General features: G+C 39.6%; 2 protein-coding genes across 6 annotated transcripts in view; one reads left to right on the top strand and one right to left on the bottom strand.

Annotated features, from left to right (window-relative positions):
- Nucleotides 1-482: 482 nt before the first annotated feature.
- Nucleotides 483-2,418, bottom strand: LOC108303632 (collagen alpha-2(I) chain-like). The gene is made up of 2 exons (XM_017527561.2): nt 2,321-2,418; nt 483-2,090 (listed from the first exon to the last, which is right to left on the bottom strand). The coding sequence occupies exons 1-2, from the start codon at nt 2,416-2,418 to the stop codon at nt 1,376-1,378; spliced, it is 813 nt and encodes a 270-aa protein (XP_017383050.1). The 3' UTR covers nt 483-1,375.
- The window catches only part of FAM169A (family with sequence similarity 169 member A), a 78,694-nt gene continuing 57,757 nt past the window's right edge, over nt 497-21,433 (top strand). The window contains exon 1 of one of the 5 annotated variants that reach the window (XM_017527647.2): nt 497-1,008. In XM_017527647.2, coding sequence (XP_017383136.1) covers nt 826-1,008 — 183 coding nt within the window. In that variant the 5' untranslated portion in view covers nt 497-825. Of the gene's footprint in view, nt 1,009-1,506; nt 1,593-16,865; nt 17,091-21,433 lie in introns of those variants that run through there. The other 4 variants (XM_037738170.1, XM_037738172.1, XM_017527649.2 and 1 more) reach the window with 4 other exon arrangements.

Genomic DNA, 21,433 nt, shown 5'->3' with positions numbered 1-21,433 from the left:
TCTCGGCTCACCGCAACCTCCGCCTCCTGGGTTCAGGCAATTCTCCTGCCTCAGCCTCCTGAGTAGCTGGGATTACAGGCACGCGCCACCATGCCCAGCTGAATTTTTGTATTTTCAGTAGAGACGGGGTTTCACCATGTTGACCAGGATGGTCTCGATCTCTTGACCTCGTGATCCACCCGCCTCGGCCTCCCAAAGTGCTGGGATTACAGGCGTGAGCCACGCGCCCGGCCACAATAGATTCTTATATGGCAGAAATGTAAAAAAAAAATCACGGTCAAATATATCTATATCAACAAGTATTCTTTGAAATATTTTTTAATCTTGCTAATCATTAGTAAACTCGTGAAAGTTGGTATTGTGATTGTTAAATATTTCCCAGGAATAAAAGAAGCAATTTCAAACTTATCTGGATGAGCTGAAAATAATGCTATGATTCTGGGATGAGTAAAAGAAATTCTTGACAATATTTACATACAATATTGTTTTTCAATACATTTATTAAGTATATTTAGGCTACAATATGCATACTTTAAAGACAATTTATCATGTTTTAAATACTGGAGGGCTAATTTTTACGGTAGGAGTGTGCTATTAGCAAAGGCGCCAGAGGCCACAAGACGGTTGAATTGAGCTTGGAAAGGGAGGAGAGGAAAGCCCGATGGAACCCTGTTGTCTTTCTAGGTCAGAGTTAGTCGGTACCGGTTAGACAGTGAAAGAGAAAAGGTCAACGCAGGAATTTGGTCTCTCCCTGACTTCTCAAGATGAAAGTCCGGGCTCTAGGGCTTCTCCAGACTGTGAAAGAAGCCCACGAGTCTTCCTGGCATGCTCCTAAGTGGCAGTAGGTTTAGGATGGAGGTGGCAGGGCTGAGGCCCGTGGTCCTCGCCCGCGCCCTCTGCACCCCTGTCCGGAGGCCAGGATGGCCGCGCCCACCATGGGTAAATTTCAGGAGTGCCTGCCCCAGGCTGGAGAACTCCGCCAGGCTGTGCGAACGGGATCCTGCGAAGGTCGGCATTAAAGGAACACACAAATTCAGCGTCGTAGCCCCCGCGGCTTAACCGCATCTATTTTTATATCTAAGCCAAGGTCACTCTTTAATACCAGACCATCGCCCTAAGCTGGGCGCTGCCGGGTGACGGCGGCCGGGGCGGAGAGAGAGGGGGCGCGGGTGGCGAGGCGAGGGGCCGTGTGGCGCCCCAGGGCTGGCGTAGCCCGCACCTGCAGGGCCGGCGTCTGACAGCCGAGGCTGGAGGGAGGCAGGGCGGCGTCCCCGGCGCCGAGGAGGGGCCGCGCAGCACAGGCGGGCGGGGGGATTCGCGGTGGGCGCGGGCGCTGCGCGGAAGCGAAGGCTGGAGGCGCTGCGGCGCTAGTGCGTCACGTCGGCGGAGGGCACGGTGGGCCGCGGCCGACCCGCGACGAGGAGCCGGGCGTTCGGGGAGAGCGGGAGGTGGCCGCACCCGCCTTGGCAGCTGCGAGCGGTGCGGCCCGGGGCTGGCCGGAGGTGGCTAGCGAGCAGCCGCCGGCTCCATTCATTCGCGCGGCTCCGCCTCCTTTCCCGGGCTCTTCCAGCGGCACCCGGGGCGCGTCTGAGGTGAGTGCGCTCCCCATCCCGGGCGCGGACCGCGGGGTGAGGCCGAGGCGGCCGCGCCGGGCCCTGCGTCCCCGCCGGCACTGGCCCCGCGGACACCGAGCTGCGACGCGGTCCGCCGGCTGTGGGCGGCCCATGCGGGCTGGGCCTGGCGCAGACCAGTGCGGGCCGCTAGGGCCCAGGGCGCGCGTCCAGCTGGCGGCGATCTGCGAGGGCCCGCCGGGGCGTGTGGCGCCCCCAGGTGCGCCTGCCTCCGCCTCGGCGCCACCATTTTGTGTTTGGGAATGCCGGTCTTGGGTCTTTTCCGCTCGCCTCCGCCGCAGGCCGGTTCCAAGCTGCGGCTTGCCGCCCCCTCCCCTCGCCCTCTCTCCACCTGGATCCTTGGCGTGCGCGCCGATTGCTTTGGCTTGGGGAGACCCGGACCCGGGGAGGTGTGGAACTTCACCGTTTAGACTCGGCTCACCCGAGCAGGTGGCCTCCAGAGATGCTCTGACCGTCTTCCTTTACCTGTAACTACTTTTGGAATAGATATCGTATGATTCTCTCTGCTCTAGAATGCAGGTCGTTGCAGTTTTGTCCTAATTCTGCTCTCAGCTCTCCATTATGCCGTTTTTCAAGAGACCTGGGCCTCAGGAGGTGAAGCCTTGAGCCCTGCGTGGTTTATGGCTCGGGGGTCTGGATTACACTGACTCCCATGACTGTCCTTGGGGAGAAAGGTTGAAGCATCTCACTGGCTTTTCAGTGTATGGGAACCGGCGTGGGTATCGTATTCCGTGGATTCGAAGATAACCACCTGATGCAGGTCACCTTCCCCCTGTGGGAGAGCCATTCCCAACGTAAATTAAAACGAGTGTCAGGATTTTGGGGGAGGTTGGGACCGGAGGAACATATTTCTAAAAAATTACCAGAAGAGAAAGTTTTCATTGTGATTCTCACAGAACTGTGACACAATTTGTCATTTTCAAAGTTCCTGAGAATTTGGGAATCCTTGTTTTAATTTGTTGGCGCCTTGAGAATTACTACTTAGGACCTGAGCAGATTATACCGGAGCCATTTGTATTTTTTCATTGCATCACAGACAGGGATTACAATCGGGAATGCTGGCTGTTGCATAATGCACACATTTGGGCCCTGAAGGGAATAATTCACCGAAGTGGATCTGGGTTTGGTGTGCCACGCGTTTTTATTTTTTATATAGGATGTACAGATAATCTTTGCAAACTACGTCTTGTTATCCTATTATGAAGTGTTTACAGGAAGAAAGATTTTTAGTGACTAATATGGACCAGACTAAAATTTTTAGTGTTTCAGTTTTGCTGGTTTTGGAGGAAAGGAGGCTAGGAATGAGATAAGTCCGTTTGTCATAATACTTGAAACGCAAGGAAAGATAAAACATGATGTCTTTCACAGAAAACTTGTAGCCATTATAGTGGACTCTAATGCTTAAATTTATGATGAGGATCCATTTGGGGTCCTTAGAAATAGCTTATGTGAGTAGCAACGTTGACCTTCCACGAGTGACCATAAATTATTGTGTTTTGCCTGTAGATTTTAGGTTCTAAAAGGCTTCAAATTAGTCTGACCTTTGAGATGGTATTCAAATCATTACAAATGGTGTCATTTATTTAATAAAGATAGAATATATATAAAAGGATTTTGATTTGGAGAAAACAAAATAATTGTTTTTGAGAATAAATTCCATGTCACCCTCCTTTTTAAACTTTTTGTTTTGTTGAAGACACTCCTACTAATTCTGTCTTCAAACAAGTGATTCCATATCGTGTACCATCCGTGGCAGAAATATCATGGTTCCCATTAAAGATATGTTTGTTCCATAGGGAGAATTATGGAGGTGAGAAGAACCTTGGATATTAAGAGATGAGTCTTGGTTTAGGGAATTAAGTAAAAAAAAAAATTGCCTGCTAGAGGTTGCAGATGACCTGTCTGGACCTATCCTATGCCTGTGGGGAATGAGATTATTTTTTTTCTAGTGAATAACAGCGCTGCGTCAAACACAGCTCTTACAGTTTTACATTGATTCTGTCATTATACAAGTCAGAGAAGTTCACTGAATCGGTAAGATTGTATTTAATTGACTCCAGTTTGGAAGTGATCTTGGTGTACTTTTTGATCTTTGAAGTTGCATGAGATTTTGAGCATTGTTTTACCAATGGTTGAGAAATAGAAAAGAAACACCTGATATTTTTCTCCATTGGCTCCTACCTAAATACTCCGTTTTAAGCCTTAAGCATATTATGTTCAGTCATCTGCCTAGAAATTCAATAAGATTTACTTTTTAAAGGTGACTAGAATGTAAGAGTTGAGTATTCATATAGAGATTCAAACAGTGTCTCTCAAGGGTTCTGTATGGATTGTTGGTTGGATAGGAAGTTAAACAAAACTTTTACGTTCCTTCCCCTAAGATTTTATGATTCTAAATGGAAAAAAGGAATTGTTTGATTATTGTGTTTAAGATGATATTCTCTTTACACACCATTATTTTTTGTATATTTAGCCCTAAAATTTAAGTTTTAAATTGGTTATGCCTCAGTGGTAGTAGGAGTATTTCACAATTATTTCAATGATAATAAAATCACTCAAGGTAGAATTTATTAAGGAAAAGGTGTGATGATTTAAAGATAATAAGGGAAAAACTAATAATTTATCAGAGACTTCCTATAATACTTATTAGACTTATGGAGTTTTAGAGCTGGTATATGATACCTTAAGGTTTACGTGCTGTGTACAGGGGACTACTCAACTATGCTAACCTATTTTTTTTGGGCTAGAAAGTTTGTGACTTACGTAGATCCCCCCTACCCCACCTTTATTTTTCTTTCTTTCTTTTTTTTTTTCTTAAAAGATGAGGTTTCACCATGATGGCTAGGCTGGTCTTGAACTCCTGACCTCAGGTGATCCACCCACCTCAGCCTCCCAAAGTGCTAGGATTATAGGCGTAAGCCACTGCACCTGGCTTTTTTTCTTTATTATTATTATTATTTTTAAAGGATATCATTTTAGTTACTAGCTGTTCAAATAAGATGCTAGTTTTAGGCTAAACAAAGAGCTTTCATTTATTCAACAAACATTGAATGTCTGTTGTGTGTTGTAGGGCACAAACAGGCCTTACTGTCACGGAGTCTATAGTTTAGTGAAGTATTGTGGATTAAATGTTAACAATTCTTTAGAGTCTAACTGTACAAATATTTTCTAAAAATACAAGTTGGAAACAAATTTAGCAATTACATTTTTTAAAAAGTGCCATATTGCCACACTTTATTTGTAACTTTTAAGGTATAGAATTACTTTAATTTGGAAAATTCATTCCAGTAGTCCTTGTAATATGTATTTTTAGGCTGGATACAAAAACATGAATGTGCAAAGTAATCTAGAAATTCAGTCTTAAAGGTTAAGACAATCATTAAGCAGGTAATTCTGTGAGTGAACTGAACAAAGTGATATAGGGCATGCAGAGGAGGGCTCCATTAATTCTGTCTGAATGACTCTGGAAGGGGTTTACGGAGGTGGTGACAGTTGAACTTGGTATTGAACAATGGGTGAGTGAGAACTTGTCAGAAGGTTTTCGGGATGTGGGCTATGATGAGAGACAGTCCCAGCAAATTCTAAAGCATAGAGTTATAACTGGTCCTGTTTTGAAAACAGTGAAGTCAGTTGATCTGGCCCAGGTCCCATGGTGGGTTGGGGGCCTGATTGTGAGTGGATGTGTGTGAGTTTTGCTCCATGCTGATGGGGAACCATTAATGGGTTTTCGAAAGAAGAAATGAACAGACTGGGGTTCTCTCTCTTTAGGAAGATCATTCCAATAGCAGTTTAAAAGCTAGATTGGAGTGGAGAAAAGATACGAGCCCTTATGATAATCTTAGCAAGGCCTTGAAGCAAAGCTGTGGCAGTGGAGGTGACAGAGGAGGAGCTAGGATTGAGACACATCTGCTGAAGTAGAGAGGCACTATTTGAGGTGGAAAGAGATGTGCTTTGGTGTCACACATACTGGATTTAAGTCAGGGTACCAGGGCTCTGCTGCCATGGTTGTGTAAATGGAGGACAGTTACTTAGGCTTGGCTTCTTTAGCAGTAAAATGAGTGTGAGACATACCTTGCAACTTTATTGAAATGACCAGTAGTATATAAAGCTCATTGCTTGACATGTGATATGTGCATATTGATAATACCACCCAATTTTGTTAATGATGACAATGAAGAGTTTGTGGTATTAGGGAAAGGAATGACTGAGTGGAGGATGACTTCAGCAGGTTTTAGCACACAGCTGGGTAGGTGGTTGCTTTGATAACAGTGTGAAGAGAGGAGGAAGAGAGGGTTGTAGAAAGAGAGAAGTTAACTGTTTTTTTTTTTTTTTTTTTTTTNTTGGAGATGGAGTCTTGCTCTGTCACCCAGGCTGGAGTGCAGTGGTGCGATCTTGGGTTGCTGCAACCTCTGCCTCCTAGGTTCAAGTGATTCTCCTGCCTCGGCCTCCTGAGTAGCTGGGATTACAGGTACCCACCACCATGCCTGGCTAATTTTTGTGTTTTTAGTAGAAACAGCGTTTCAACTTGTTGGTCAGGCTGGTCTCGAACTCCTGACCTCAAGTGATACAGCCACCTCGGCCTCCCAAAGTGCTGGGAGCTACCACGCCCAGTCAACTTCGGATGTACTTTATTTAGATTTGGGTTTCCTGAGGGAGAATCTAGGTAGAGGTGTTGAGTAAACTGTTAAATATGAATCCGACTTTCTGGAGAGCTATCTAGGCAGATAATACAGATTTGGGAGCAGCCAGTGTATATGTATATATTTGATAAATGGAGCCACTAGACAGGATAAGATTTCTCTTATTTATTTTTTATTTGTTTTTGGCCAAAATGGGAAAAGACAGGATAAGATTTCTAAGAGCAAGTAGAATAGCCAAGGCTTATAGTTAGGTGAAATATTGTGAATTAAAATGTTTAAAATGTTCCTTAAAGTCTAAATCACATTTTTGAAAATAGGAATTGGGAGCAAATCTGTTTATTAGATTGGTTTTTTTTTTTCAAGTGCTACATTGCACGTGGAGGATCCCTGCATTCATGGATTGTACAGAGGAGATGGGTCAGTTGCTGAAAGAATCTAAGAAGAATTGAGAGAGAGTATTGTCCTGAGTGTCAAGGAAAGACAAATTTTTAAGTGACAGAAGGTAGTCAGTTTGGTGTAGTCTGTCATAAGGCCAAGAGGAGTAAGCATGAAAATAATCAGTTGAATTTGGGACTTGGAGTGTTATTGGAGATCTTATGAGGAGTAGTATTAATATAGTGATAAGGGCAGAAGCCAATTTAGGAATCCATAGAAGTGGAGAAAAAGTGAGTTTGACTTTTTGTTATACAATGAAAGATAAAGTACTAAATCATACTAATAAGGAATTTTATAGTCTAAAAGCTATACCAGTGCTTTCAAGTTTGGATTGGCACCTGATACACCTGATTAATTTACTTTGATCCTTCAGTCAACAGTAGTTACTACTCAGTGCAGTTCTACATTTTAAGCCCATAGGCATAGGTTTGAATTCTGACTTTGCTGTTTCTAGCTGCCTTTTATTAAGATATTAAATCTCTCCTGGCCTCAATTTCCTCATCTGTAAAAGAGTGGTTATTACAGAATTTATCTCAAAATGTTGTTGACAGAATTACCTAAATGTGATAATGTATTAATAGTGAGCTACTAATATTATTGTCTGAACCAGTATCTAGTTCAGTGATCCTCACCTTATCTTTTCTCCCTTTTATTATCTCTCTTCACCCACCCCATGACCATGTACACTTTGTTGAGGCACATTTCTTTCTTTTCTAATAGAGATGGGGTCTTGCTTTGTTGCCCAGGCTGGTATTGATCTGCTGGCCTCAAGCAATCCTTCCACCTCAGCCTCCTAAAGTGCTGGGATTACAGGCATGAGCTACCATGCTCAGCTTAGGTACATTGCAAAGCAGTAATTTACTTCCTTATTTAAAAAATCCTGATATATCTATCATTCATCAATCAGAGCTTTTGATCTATATGAGATAACCGCGAGTTGAGTTGATAGAAATGTTAAAAATTAGGAAAACCTTCATTTTTTGTCAGTTTGTGTATTAATATAGGGGACATGTATTTTTTTGAGATAGAGTCTCACTCTGTTGTCCAGGCTGGAGTGCGGTGGCGCCACCTTGGCTCACTGCGCCCTTCACCTCACCAGTTCAAGAGGTCTCCTGCCTCAGCCTACTGAGTAGCTGGGACTACAAATGTGCCACCATGCCTGGCTAATTTTTGTATTTTTAGGTTTTGCCATGTTGGCCAGGCTGATCTCGAACTCCTGACCTCAAGTGATCCACAAGTCTTAGCCTCCCAAAATGTTGGGATTACAGGCGTGGCCACCACTCCTGGCCTTGTTTTTTTTTTTTTTTGTAATTGAAAATAATTCATGTTGGCCCCTTTTTAGCTTTTGTGGATCCCAAACTAAGAGCCTATTTTCTAATTTTAGATATGGTGCTGTTCTCTGTTAATTATTTATACTCATCAGTGGAAACTATAGCTAAATTTAGCAAAAAAGTACCTAAATTTTATTTTACTTTTTTCTTTTTTAACTTTTATTTTAGGTTTAGAGGGTACATGTGCAGATTTGTTACATGTGTTCATTGTGTGTTGCTGGTATTTGGTGTACAAATGATTTAGTCACTGAGGTAGCGTGCATACTATTTGATAGGTGGCTTTTTGACCTTTACCCTCTCCCATCCTCTCCCTTCAAGTAAGCCCTGCTGTCTGTTGGTGTCTGTAGCTCCCCTCTTTGTGTCCATGTTTACTCAGCATTTAGCTTCCATTTATAAGTAAGAACGTGTGATATTTGGTTTCTGTTCCTTTGTTAATTCCTTTAGGATAATAGCCTCCATCTTCATGCATCCATGTTGCTGCAAAGGACATGATTTTGTTCTTTTTTTGACTGTGTAGTATTCCACAAAGTACCCAAATTTTAGACATCTTGATATTTGGCTTTAGAATATAATATGTATTTAAAAATACTTGAAATTAATTTCAAACCATGAAAGAAGAAATAGAAGTGATTCTGAATAAATTTCATTTGGAGTATACTAACTTTTCTGTATCTGAGTAGCATCCGTGGCTGGAAAGAATGACATACTGGCTTGAATAGACCCAAGGGAAGTTCTTGTGCCTGTGAGGGTACTTAGGATGGGCAGAGAGCGTTTTTCCTGTCTCTAGTTGGAAACATACTGTCTGTAACCAGTATCTTTGAGTAGTTTGTTGACTGTTCATGTTTTCATGCACTGTAATTAATTCATTTTGGCTAGAATTTATTGTTGGAAAGACTCAGTTCTTTTACCCTTTACAGATATGCAGAATAAGTCTAAACTTCTAAACTTTTCATCTGCATATTAATTCTTCAACTACTTTAAGGGTAGCTTTTTTGAGACAAGATCTGGTCCTGTTGCCCAGGCTGGAATGTAGTGATGCAGTCTAGTCTAGACTCATTGCAATCTCTACCTCCCTGCAACCTCTGCCTCCCTGGCTCAAGCTATTTTCCCTCAGCCTCCTGTGTAGCTGGGACTGTAGGTGTTTGCCACGATGGCTGGCTAATTTTTTTTTTTTTTTGTGGAGATGGGGTTTCTCCATGTTTCCCAGGCTGGTCTTGAACTTCTGAGCTCAATTGCTCTTCCCTTGGAAGGGAATAAAACACCGCAGATGGTGTCTGATCTATGAAAAATGCAAGGATACTTTTCCATCCCTCGATGGAAAAGTTATTTCACCTTAACTTTAAAAAAACCTTGGTTATGGTTCATATTTAATCTAGTATCATCTAAATCTCACGGTCTTCTTATTTGTCTGTGTTCTTCAGCAATGGATAATTTAAAAACTATGGTGCAATTTAGTGAATTTCATTTTTCCCCAACTCTATTTCGGAGTAACTCATTAAAGAAATATTTAGACAAATAAAATAAAATACCTAGGAATAAATTAACCAAGGAAGTAAAAGATCTCTGCAATGAAAACTATGAAACATTGATGCAAGAAATTGAAGAGGACACAAAAAATGGAAAGATGTTCCATGTCAATATATTGGAAAAATCAATATTGTTAAAATGTCCATATTGCCAAAAACAGTCCACAGATTCCATACAATTCCTATCAAAATACCAATGACATTATTCACAGAAATAGAAAAAAAAATCCTAAAATATTTATGGAACCACAAAAGATCCAGAATAGCCAAAGCTATCCTGAGTAAAAAGAGCACAACTGGAGAAATCACATTATCTGACTTCAAATTATACCACAGAGCTGTAGTAATCAAAACAGCATGGTACCAGCATAAAAGCAGACACATAGACCAATGGAACAGAATAAAGAACCCAGAAATAAATCCATACATCTGCAGTGAGCTCATTTTTGACAAAAATGACAAGAACATACATTGGGGAAATGACAGTCTCTTCAATAAATGGTGCTGGGAATACTGGATATCCATATGCAGAAGAATGAAACTAGACCCATGTCTCTTGCCATATACAAAAACCAAATAAAAATGGATTAAAAATTGAAATCTAAGACCTCAAACTATGAAACAAACTCTCCAGGGCATGGGAGTGGGCAAAGATTGCTTGAGCAATACCCCACAGGACAGGCAACCAAAGCAGAAGTGGATAAGTGGGATCACGTCCAGTTAAAGCTTCTGCACAACAAAGGAAACAACAAAGTGAAGAGACAACCCACAGAATGGGAGAACGTATCTGCAAACTGTCTCTCTGATAGGGCATTAATAGCCAGAATATATAAGGTGCTCAAACAACTTAGTAGTTGAAAACATGTAATAATCTGATTAAAAAGTGGGTCAAAGATCTGAGCAGATGTTTCCTAAAAGAAGATATACAAGTGGCAAACAGGTGTATGAAAGGGTACTCAACATCATTGATCATCAGCAGAATGGAAATCAAAACTACATTGAGGCCAGGCATGGTGGTTTATGCCTGTAATCTCAGTGCTTTGGGTGGCTGAGATGGGCAGATTGCTAGAGCTCAGGAATTCGAGATCAGCCTGGGCAACGTGGTGAAACCCCACCTCAACAAAAAAAATGCCAAAAAATTAGCTGAATGTGGTTGTGCATGTCCGTGGTCCCAGCTACTGGGGAGGCTGAGGTGGGAGGATCTCTTGAGCCCAGGAGGTTGAGGCTGCCGTGAGCTGGGATTGCACCACTGCACTCCAGCCTGGACAGCAGAGCAGACCCTGTCTCAAAAACAAAACCAAAACCCAACAAAAACAAACTACGTGAGATATCATCTCACCCCAGTTAAAATGGCTTTCATCCAAAAGACAGGCAATAACGAATGCTGGTGTGGATGTGGAGAAGATGGAACCCTTTTACACTGTTGGTGGGAATGTAAATTAGTATACCACTATGGAGAACAGTTTATAGGTTCCTTAAAATCTAAAAATAGAGCTACCATATATACCAGCAGGTATATACCACTGCTTGGTATATACCCAAAAGAAAGAAAGAAATCAGTATATTGAAGAGATTTCTGCACTCCCATGTTTATTGCAGCATTGTTCATGATAGCTAAGATTTGAAAGCAACCTGAGTGTCAGTCAGCAAATGAATGGATAAAGAAAATGTGGTACATATACATAATGGAGTACTATTCAGACATAAAAAGGAATGAGATCTTATCATTTGCAACAACATGGATGGAACTTGAGATCATTGTTAAGTGAAATAATCCAGGCACAGAAAGACAAGCTTTGCATGTTCTCATTTATGGGAGGTAAAAAAATTAAAACAATTAAACTCATGGAGATAGAGAGTGGAGTGATGGTCACCAAAGGCTGGAGAGGGTAGTAGGTGATGGGGGAAGGTGGATCTGGTCAATGGGTACAAAAACATAGATTGAAGAAGATCTAGCACTTGATAGCTCAACAGGGTTTTGACTGTCAACAATTTATTCTGTATTTTAAAATAACAAAGTGTGATTGGATTGTTGGTAACACAAAGGATAAATGCTTGAGGTGATGGATGTGATTATTATTTTTGAGATGGCGTCTCGCTCTGTCACCCAGGTTGGAGTGCAGTGGTACAATCTTGGCTCACTGCAACCTCCACCTCCCTGGATCAAGCAGTTCTCCTGCCTCATCCTCCTGAGTAGCTAAGACTTCAGGTGTGTGCCACCATACCTGGCTAATTTTTTGCATTTTTATTAGAGACGGGGTTTCACCATGTAAGCCAAGCTAGTCTTGACCGCCTAACCTCAGGTGATCACCCATCTTGGCCTCCCAAAGTGCTGGGATTACAGGTGTGAGCCACTGCGCCTGATCTGTATGTGATTATTTACCCTGATGTGATTATACATTGTCTCCTGGGTCAAAATACCTCATGTACCCCATAAATATATAAACCTGCCCTGTACCCACAAAAATTAAAAATAAAAGATATGTTGAGTAGGTATTTTACTTTGTCAGTTTATATGTTTTCTATTTTTTTTTTTTTAACTTTGAAACACTTGGTTTCATTTGAATTGTGTAGTAACCATTTAAAAATTCTGAAGAAGATGGGTCATGGTGATTAGATACAGAAAGTCTGAAGAAACTGTATTGCAAGATTTAAAAAGATATAACTCCTAAGGAGTGACTGAATAACCTAGTTGTTATATTCTATGATTGTATTACACTTAGACACATCATGGATTATGTTGGCGTTTTGTCTTAAAACTTGGTCATTGCCTAGGCTCAGAGCTGGACTCGGCCACTTCCTAGGTATGTGAACTTGGGCAGCTTCCTTAATCTGTCCACATCTGAGGCTCCTCATTCAGAAATTGTGTATAGGAATACCTGATTCATAGGATCATGTTGAGGAATGAGATATGTAGAGTGTTTCAACACGATGCAAGGTGCAAGATAAGCAATCAGTAAATGGTGGTTCTCTTGTTATCATCAGAAAATACATTCTGAGTTTAAAAACAAATTGTAAATGATATTTTGAAGGTTACTATCCTTTCGTAAATTATGACCTTTCTTCCTAGCTTCCATCTCTAGGTAAGCTGTAAATGCTTGGAAGGAAAGTAATGAATTGTAGACCTGTATGTTATTAATTAGAAGGGCTATCAATGATCATTTGGCCCATCCTCACTTTTTACATGTGCTGAAAAAGTAGATTCATTATCTCTGGAGTTCTGAGCCTGCTCGGAGAGACAGATGAAGAGAAATGAACCTCATTATTATGTATTATGTATAGTTATATGATAAGTACATTGAAAGATTTAGGCACAAGGTGCTTACCTTAACAGTCCCTCAGCTTGTCTCCCTTCAATTCTTCCTACCAATCCAACCTATATGTAGCTGTCAAATAATTTGTCTTAAAACATAGCCTTCAATTTCTCTCCCCTACCCAAGGTCCCTTAATGGCCTGCTGCTTGTATACCAAATGAAGTCTACACCCTTTAATTTGGGATTCTTGGCCTGCTACGTTCTGTCCTTAATTTGTTCTCTTAGTACTTCCACCACCATTTGTCTTTATGTACTTTAACTTTCCTGGTGAATTCAGCTACTCGCCATTCTAGGTGCACTTTAAGTCATCCATTCAGCATATTCTTTTTGAGGGCCTTCCCCATATATGCCTGTTCAAAGGCCATCTGTTACTTTTTATCTAGCAGCATGTCTTTGTTCATCTGTGGCAGCTCTTCCTCCTAGCACCAGTGTGTGGTGTATGTATACAAACTTTTATTCAGTCATTCATTTATTTAGTAAATACGTTTTGAAGTTAGATAAGACTACTCTCTCTTGTCCCATCTTCCCATGGGCCTGCTGCCAATGAGAGGTAAGAATTGTACTGAATCTGGGTAAATAAGCCCACCTGAGTTTGCTAGAGAATAGCATGAGCAGGTTAATGAGGCCGTTGCTCCAAGTGCAGAGTTGGAGAGGTGCAAAAGGGAGAGCCTGTGGTTCAGGGGCTGCAGTTTTTCCAAATTGCTGAGATACTGTGCTACATAGCGGTAGCCATGGTTATGTTTCTTAGTTGTCTAGTGAAAATACTAGGGAGTTTGGTCGAGTAGTGGTGGGGATTATGACTCAGCAGAATATTTCTCAAATGTTATGCCAAAATGCCAAATTTTGTTTTGTTTTGTTTTTGCTTTTGTTGTTAGACATGTTTCCTTTAAAATGAAAATATCAGTCTTCATTGTTCTAAATGAGACAAATCTTTGTGATATTTTATATTAAAAATATCCACAACTATGAACATATAATTTAGACTCCTATTTTTAAAAATTGGTTGTATCCTTGAGGTTTACTATGTCCAACCCTTGTTAACTTTAATAAAGCCCCTGTATAGTCAGATTCGTGGTAGAGAAGCCAGGTATAATATAAGAAATTTTATATCGTCAGTGTTGAAATGGACACAAGTTTATGATTTATTAATTTGAGTAGTTCTTATTTTATCTTTTCTGAGCTTTACACACTGCTGATTATAAACAATGTTTAGTAGTCTAGGTTGTAAGGTACCAGAGTTGCTGACACATTCCACAGGCAAATATATTATTTTCTTTACTGTGCTAGGGTATGTATGTGTGTATGTATGTAGTAGGGTCATGTGGAAGCTTCAATTACAAGCCGGTTTCTATTTCTTTCTGTCTCAAATATCATCTGTTAATTTATCTTTAGACTTTTGCAAATGTTTTGAGGAATGTAAGTAACATTCTCTATATCCTGCTCATAGGATATAGATAATAAGATAATGATTTGTCATCCATTCCTGGATGTGGTAATTCAGTATGTATTTTGTGTTCCAACTATTGAGCATCTTTGAAATAATATGAATTATTTTATATTATTCACGAAACAATATGAACACTACAAATTCATATTCTGTCTCCTTCAGAATTAGGATAGAGGCATGTAACCCAAATTTTGCCTATGACACGTATCCAAGAGAGACTATATTACAAATTGAGCTACTGTAGGAAGGCGGCCCTAAGAGGAGTGACTTTCTTCCTCTTGTGTTTCCTCTCTCGGGGCCCTCTCTCTTCTTCCTTCACCTTACTAGAAGCAAGTTCTGTTAACAGTCTAATGTATCCTTCTAGACTTGCTGTACAAACATATTAGTATGTTTAAAAAATTTAGCTGGGTGTGGTGGCACATGCCTGTAGTCCTAGCCATTCAGGAGGCTTGTTGAACCCAGAAGTTTGTGGCTATAGTGAGCTATGATCATGCCACTGCACTCCAGCCTGGGTGACAGAGCGAGATCCTGTCTCAAACAAAAACAAAGCAAAAAACTAATGCAAGTAGGCACTTCTTTTTTTCAAAAAAAGAGAAGTTGAGCGTTTTTGATGTTTGTTTTTCCTGTTTTATGAATTTTCTGTTCATGCCCTTTGTTTATTTCTATCTTAGCTTTTAAAAAAAACCATTGCATTATTTGTCTGTATTAAGGTATTAGATTGTATAAGTCATACTGGTTATAATTTGGCTCCGATTTTTTTCTTTTTATATGCAAATGTTTTGATTGATATTCAGTTACTAGTTGCAGCAGTTTATTCCTTTCTTAGCCAGAAGGAATTTTCCTCTATGTATTCTGTATGTTCAGGTAATTTGCCCGTGGCTACACAGCTAGTAATCCTGTTAGTTTGGCTCAAGAACACACTCTTTTAATGAGTATTTTATACCACCTTTCACACACTCTCAAAATCCTTTGCCATATAACTGGATTTTGCTTTTGAAGGCCTAAACAATACCAAATATACAGTACCTTCATGCTTAAATGATTTCTTATCTAGGAGCATTTTCCTGTACATGAAGAGAGAATTAAACCTTGAGTTGGAAAGCACACTTGGAAGACTTTCTCTGACCTATATTAAACAATCTTTAGCCATCTTGGGGCAGCCTGAGATGCTATGCTTTCAGACATACCAATGTGATGGAAAAAAATAGACATTGGAGTTGGACTGCCAGGTCCAAATACTAGCTCTGCTGCTTACTAGTAGTGTGCCCTTGAACAAGTTACTCAGCCACTTTGTGTCTTTGTTTCCTTTTTGGTAAAGTGAAGAGAATTAAGCACCTACTTAATGCGTTTTTGATTAAAAACTACATCAGGGAATACACATGAAGTGTTCAGAATAGCTTGCTACTTGAAATAAGAGCCAACAGGTATGAATCCCATTCAACTTCCTGCTCCATTACCTAATTTATAGGCAGTCCTAATCCATACCTAATTAAATGTTTTTACTTTCTCAGAAAACAGAAGAGGATTGCTGAACAGTGTTGAGGCTCATTGGAGATTTTGATAGTTGTAGCAGTTATTTTTGTCATATTCAAAAACTCTGCTCCCATAGTAGAAAAAGGTGAGTGGTTAGAGGAATCTAGGATTTAGGACCTTGTGTAGCACAGGAACGATAGAAGAAAGGGTAAGTAAGGTGAAGGGATTAGTTGAGCTGATGTAGTACAGGGCCAAGGTTGATTAGGGAGGGAAATGATGTTAGAAAACAGAAAAGGGTGGACTCAAGAGAGGAATCATCATAAGGTTCAGAAGTAAGGCTGATTATGTTGCCTGGATACCTAACCTATTCTTGGTTGGAGAGACAATTGTGAGGGGTAGGATCCTGACTTGGATTGGCTGAGGTAATTATTTTTTTCCCTGATAATTTTTTCAGCTCTAAAGTGTGCATACTTGTTTTTGGATCTGCCTCTCCTAGCAAAGCCCCCAAAGAATAGCAGTAACCCATAGGAATCATGAAATAACTTATGAGCTGAACACGTAGATTATGTTCCCCTCTTTTCAGAATATAGTTGACATCCAGTAATCAACAATAAATAGATTAAAAAAAATCACAGTAATATTTTGTTTTCTAACTCTTCTCATGCTTTTCTTCTTAGGGGCATTCATTCTTTCAAATACGTAATTTTTTGGGAAAAAGGAATGATTAAAAGGTAGATATAATATAGCAGATGCTGATGATCTTAGATTTCTTATATAAGAGGTCTTGGTATTATGTTTTTATACAGCCTACCCAGGATTAATGAGCATACCATTTGCTTAATTTGTAAATTAGTTCCGACACTTTTTACACTTCGCTGTCCATTCTGTGTCAGTTTTTTGATGGGTTCATTTAAGGCTACATTAAGCTTTCTCATTCATGTAGAACCTAGTTGGGCCTTTTGGTTTATCTCATGGACAGAGCATAAAGTACTTGACACAATTTGATCTGACAGCTTTACAGTTATGTAACGTAGAACAGAAGCTTAAAAACAACAAAAAAGAGAGAGAAGTGAGGGATTTATCATAGCAACCTGTATTTCTCCCTGGAACTTTACTACCCTTCCCCTGCCTCTAAACTGTAGTAGTAGAACCCCTGGGAGACTAGTAATTTACATAGTCTTAAATTAACCAAGACTCAGAAAAAATTCCAAGTATTTAGGGGTGAAAAGGTCTTTAGGATTATCCTGTCCAGTTACATTACTTTACCAATGAGAGTGCAGAAGCCTAAACAGGGTAAGTAACTTGCCTGTGGTCATCAAGCTAGTTAGTGGCAGAGCCAGCCCCAGAGCCAAGGTCATAAAATTCAATTCTAGTTAGTGCTCTTTCTGGTGTAATACATGAATTGAATATTTAATAATGTAATTATGTTTTATAAAAGAAAATGTTATGTAAGCATGACAAATACTTTATTTGATTTTGCATATTTAATAAAAATAATATATTTAAAACTATACCTGATTGCCTGGGTTAATTTTTCTCTAGCTTCACTAGTGGTGTGATGTTAGTCAAGTCTCTTGAACTCCAAAACTGTTTCTTCAGCTATCAAATGGGGCAGTGGTGGGGGTGGGGGACAAAAAAATATAGAGGACCTTGTTATATAGTAAATGTGACAGTCTCTCTAAAGCCTGGTAAAGGGATATTTCTCAGTAAATGTTACCTGCTGCTGTTACTGATTTATAATAATTTCTAATTCTTTTATCTTCCTTTAAATTTGAATAAAATTTAGCATTGAGAAGGACTGATTACAAAAGTAATAGATTTAAGAACAGATTTGCAAACACAAAAATGTTTTAGAAGAGAGGTATGGGTGTATGTGTGTCTGGGCCTTTGGAATTCGGGAAGTGTTTTCCGGTTTTTTTTTGTATTAGAAGCTATGATGGTTACAGTTGTTTTTATTTGTATTTTTTTTGAGAGGGAGTCTCGCTTTGTTGCCCATGCTGGGGTGCAGTGGTGTGATCTTGGTTCACTGCAACCTCTGCCTCCTGGGTTCAAGCCATTTTCCTGCCTCAGCCTCCCGAGTAGTTGGGATTACAGGCATGTGCCACCACACCCAGCTAACTTTTTTGTATTTTTAGTAGAGATGGGGTTTCTTGCCCTGTTGGCCAGGCTGGTCTCTAACTCCTGACCTCAGAGGATCCACCTTCCTTGGATTCCCAAAGTGCTAGGATTACAGGCGTGAGCTACCGTGCCTGGCCCAGATACAGTTGTTTTTAAACTGTTCAGAAATCACAACATCTAACTCAGGAGTTTCTCCCCTGGTGCTCTTTTGTATGCAAATTTCAGTGTATCTAAATTGTCAGACTCTAGGACACAGGGTTGTTTTGTATTTAAATAACATTTTGTGTGTTAAAAAAAATCTTTGACAATAATAACAATAAGCCAAGAAATTATTTTTTCTGTAAAAAAAGAAACTTAGAAAAGGTTTAAGAAGAGTCACTAATTTCTGTTTTCACACTTTAGTGATATTCTACTTGCCTTTGATCTATAGTAATGTCTTTTTGAATAGTTCTGTGTTTTTCTAAGGTGCTGACATACTACTGGTGATTTGGTAGATGACTTTATATTCAGGTGAACATTTAAATCATAGAAATTTAATGCTGATTAGGAAAATGCATGATCTAATATATCAAATTAGTGGTTTCATAGGTCTTATTTTTTTTTTCTTTATTGTTGTACCCACATGAAATGGAAGGTTTCATAAGCCTTGATAGTTGAGGGTTAATAAAATGTTTCTACAAAAGTGAGTTGAGATTCTGATACATACTACAACATGGATGAACCTTGTGACCATTATGCACAGGGACATAAACTTGACATGAAAGGACATTTATTCTATAATTTCACTTAAAGTGTTCCTAGAATAGTCAAATTTGTGGACAGAAAGCAAAATAGAGGTTAGCAGGGGCTGCTGGGAGGACAAAATGGAGAGTTATTGTTTAATGGATACAGACTGTTTGGGGTGATGAAAAAGTTCTGGAAGTGGATAGTGGTGCTGGTTGCACAACATTGTGAGTAGTATACTGCAACTGAATCGTATACTTAAAAATGGTTAAAATGGTAAATTTTGTTATGTATGTTTTACCACAATTATAAAAGGGGGAGCAGGAATGGGATGAGATGAGTGCATATTGGTTTTTTTAAAAAGTGAATTGAGAAAACTATTAGATAGTGGTATAGGCACGTGACACTGAGAAAAATGTTGACGGCCGTATGCAAATGATTGAGGTTTGGGCAACACTGGGATAGAGGAAAGATGAGTGGAGTTAGGGACACCTGTTCTGTGTTCCAGTCTCACCCCCAACATGACCTAGTAGGGTGGGCCTGTACACCACTCTTATCTAAAGCCTGTAAGGGCTGTGCACAGTGGCTTACATCTTTGATCCCAGTGCTTAGGGAGGCCGAGGCAGAAGGATAGCTTGAACGCAGGAGTTTGAGACCAGCCTGGGCAACCTGGGGAGACCTCATCTGTACAAAATTTAAATTAGCTGGGTGTGATGGTGTGTACTTGTGGTCTTAGCTACTTGGGAGGCTGAGGCCAAGACTTCTGAGACTCTTTGCTACCCTAAAGTTCTCTGATTTTGTGTTATGCCATTGGGTTCTTTATTTAGATGACCTACTTTGCTTATTTAAAAGAATTTTCTCCTTTTCAATGATTAAAATAAAATGCATATTTAGAATTTTAAATATGAAATTAGGATTTAAACTATTTTAAGAACCATAATATCATAGTAACAGTAGGCAAAAAAGAACTCACTTGTGAACTTGCTGTTCCATCTAACTCTTTTTTTTTTTTTTTTGACACAGAGTCTTACTCTGTCACCAGGCGCCACGCTGGAGTGAAGTAGCGTGATCTCGTCTCGCTGCAACCTCTACCTCCTAGGTTCAAGCAATTCTCCTGCCTCAGCCTCCCAAGTAGCTGCGACTATAGGCCCCCAGCACCACACTTAGCTAATTTTTTGTATTTATCATAGAGACAGGGTTTCACCATGCTGGCCAGGCTGGTCTCGAACTCCTTACCTCATGATCCTCCCCCTTCGGCCTCCCGAAGCGCTGGGATTACAGTCTTAAGCCATCGTGCCCGACCCTATCAAACTCTTATGTCCATTTTGTATTCCTTATACTGCCATACTATTTTTATGTGCGGTTGTGATTAATTATGCTTTTATAGACAGAGTTTCTGGCAGTAGTCTTCAAATACAAATATTCATTTCATGCTTTAGATTACAGTTACTCTTAGTAAATGAAAATTTTAAATGTGTTTTATCTATACATTGTTTTGGTAGCTAATATTCAAGTGAATCTTTTGAATTTATTTAAGGGAAATACTGTGACCTTAATTCTCTTGAGCCTCATCTGGTCAATGATATTGTATAATAAATGTCTCAATCCTTTTCTTGGATATTGGAGTCTCTGATACAGTTACTTGGATATTTGCTATTTGGGGTCTTGTCTTTAAGAGAAGAAAAACAGTTAATACGTTGTTTTCCTAGTCACACTTCTTTCATCCACTATTGACCATTTGTTTTGTATTTATAATTTCATCTAAAATTTTAACCTTCATTGGAATTGTTAGATGAGACTATAGAACATATATTTCCTTAGTTTGCTTTTACATATTGAATTTGATAGAAATACAAAGATTTGCCCAAGCTAACAAAGAAGCTTCTTTCGCAGTAGAGCTGCTGTTTTATTTTGTGGTCCTTTTCTAACTATAACATCTTACGTGCATAAGCTCCTGGCTGATCTCTCTTGAAATTCATAGGCTTTTTAAAAGTTGGCTGGAAATCTTCTGGTATTACTCCTAAATCATTTCACAAATTTTCTTGCCTTCTCTTTAATTTAGACATTTACATTTACTAACAGTTGAACTGAATTTGTACTTTCTATTTTTAGGTTTTGATTAAAAAAAAAAAACCATACATATTTATGTAAAATTTGGTTCCCAGCTGTATGTACATCAAGTTTTAAAATCCTTTGGACCTAAATTTCAGATTAGGGTAAAAATAGTTTTCTCTATCATAATTGTATCTTCAAAATTCGGGAAAACATACTCAATTATATATAACTGTCACTGTGTATGTCAATCCTGTCTTCTTTTTCTTGGTGTTTATCTCATATTTCCATCAGATTTTGCGTTTCTTGCCTTCTAATACTTTCATGATAAAATAAGTTTGAAGGTTGTTTCAAAGAGGAAAGTAACTTTTAGTTGACCCTTCTGCCTTTCTCTTTATAAAACTTTTAAAAGTAAAAATTGAAGAGGTTATTGGGTAAATACAAACTAGGTAACTTTTAAAACAAGATGTTCTATACTAGCTTTATTTATACTCCTTTTACGATCTAATAGCTTAGTATTTGATATAATAGATCATAAGTTTATTTTTTGTGTAATGTTTTACTATGGAAATTTTTCTTTTTCTTTCTTTTTTTTTTTTGAGACAGAGTCCCACTCTGTCTCCCAGGCTGGCACGATCACAGCTCACTGTATGGTTGAACTCCTGGGTTCAGATAATTCTCTCACCTCAGCCTCCCTACTAGCTAGGACTACAGTCTCATGCCACCATACCCAGCTAATTTTT

Source organism: Cebus imitator, unplaced genomic scaffold (assembly GCF_001604975.1).
Source record: "Cebus imitator isolate Cc_AM_T3 unplaced genomic scaffold, Cebus_imitator-1.0 Scaffold50, whole genome shotgun sequence".
NCBI lineage: Eukaryota > Metazoa > Chordata > Mammalia > Primates > Cebidae > Cebus > Cebus imitator.
This window is presented reverse-complemented; position numbering and strand designations above follow the sequence as displayed.

Bases quoted from the DNA above. Each gene is read 5' to 3' on its own strand.
- LOC108303632 (XM_017527561.2), bottom strand. From the start codon at position 2,418: ATGGCTCTCCCACAGGGGGAAGGTGACCTGCATCAGGTGGTTATCTTC. The intron at 2,091-2,320 runs GTGAGATGCTTC...TTACAGGTAAAG, and splicing joins TCCCATACACTGAAAAGCCA to GAAGACGGTCAGAGCATCTC.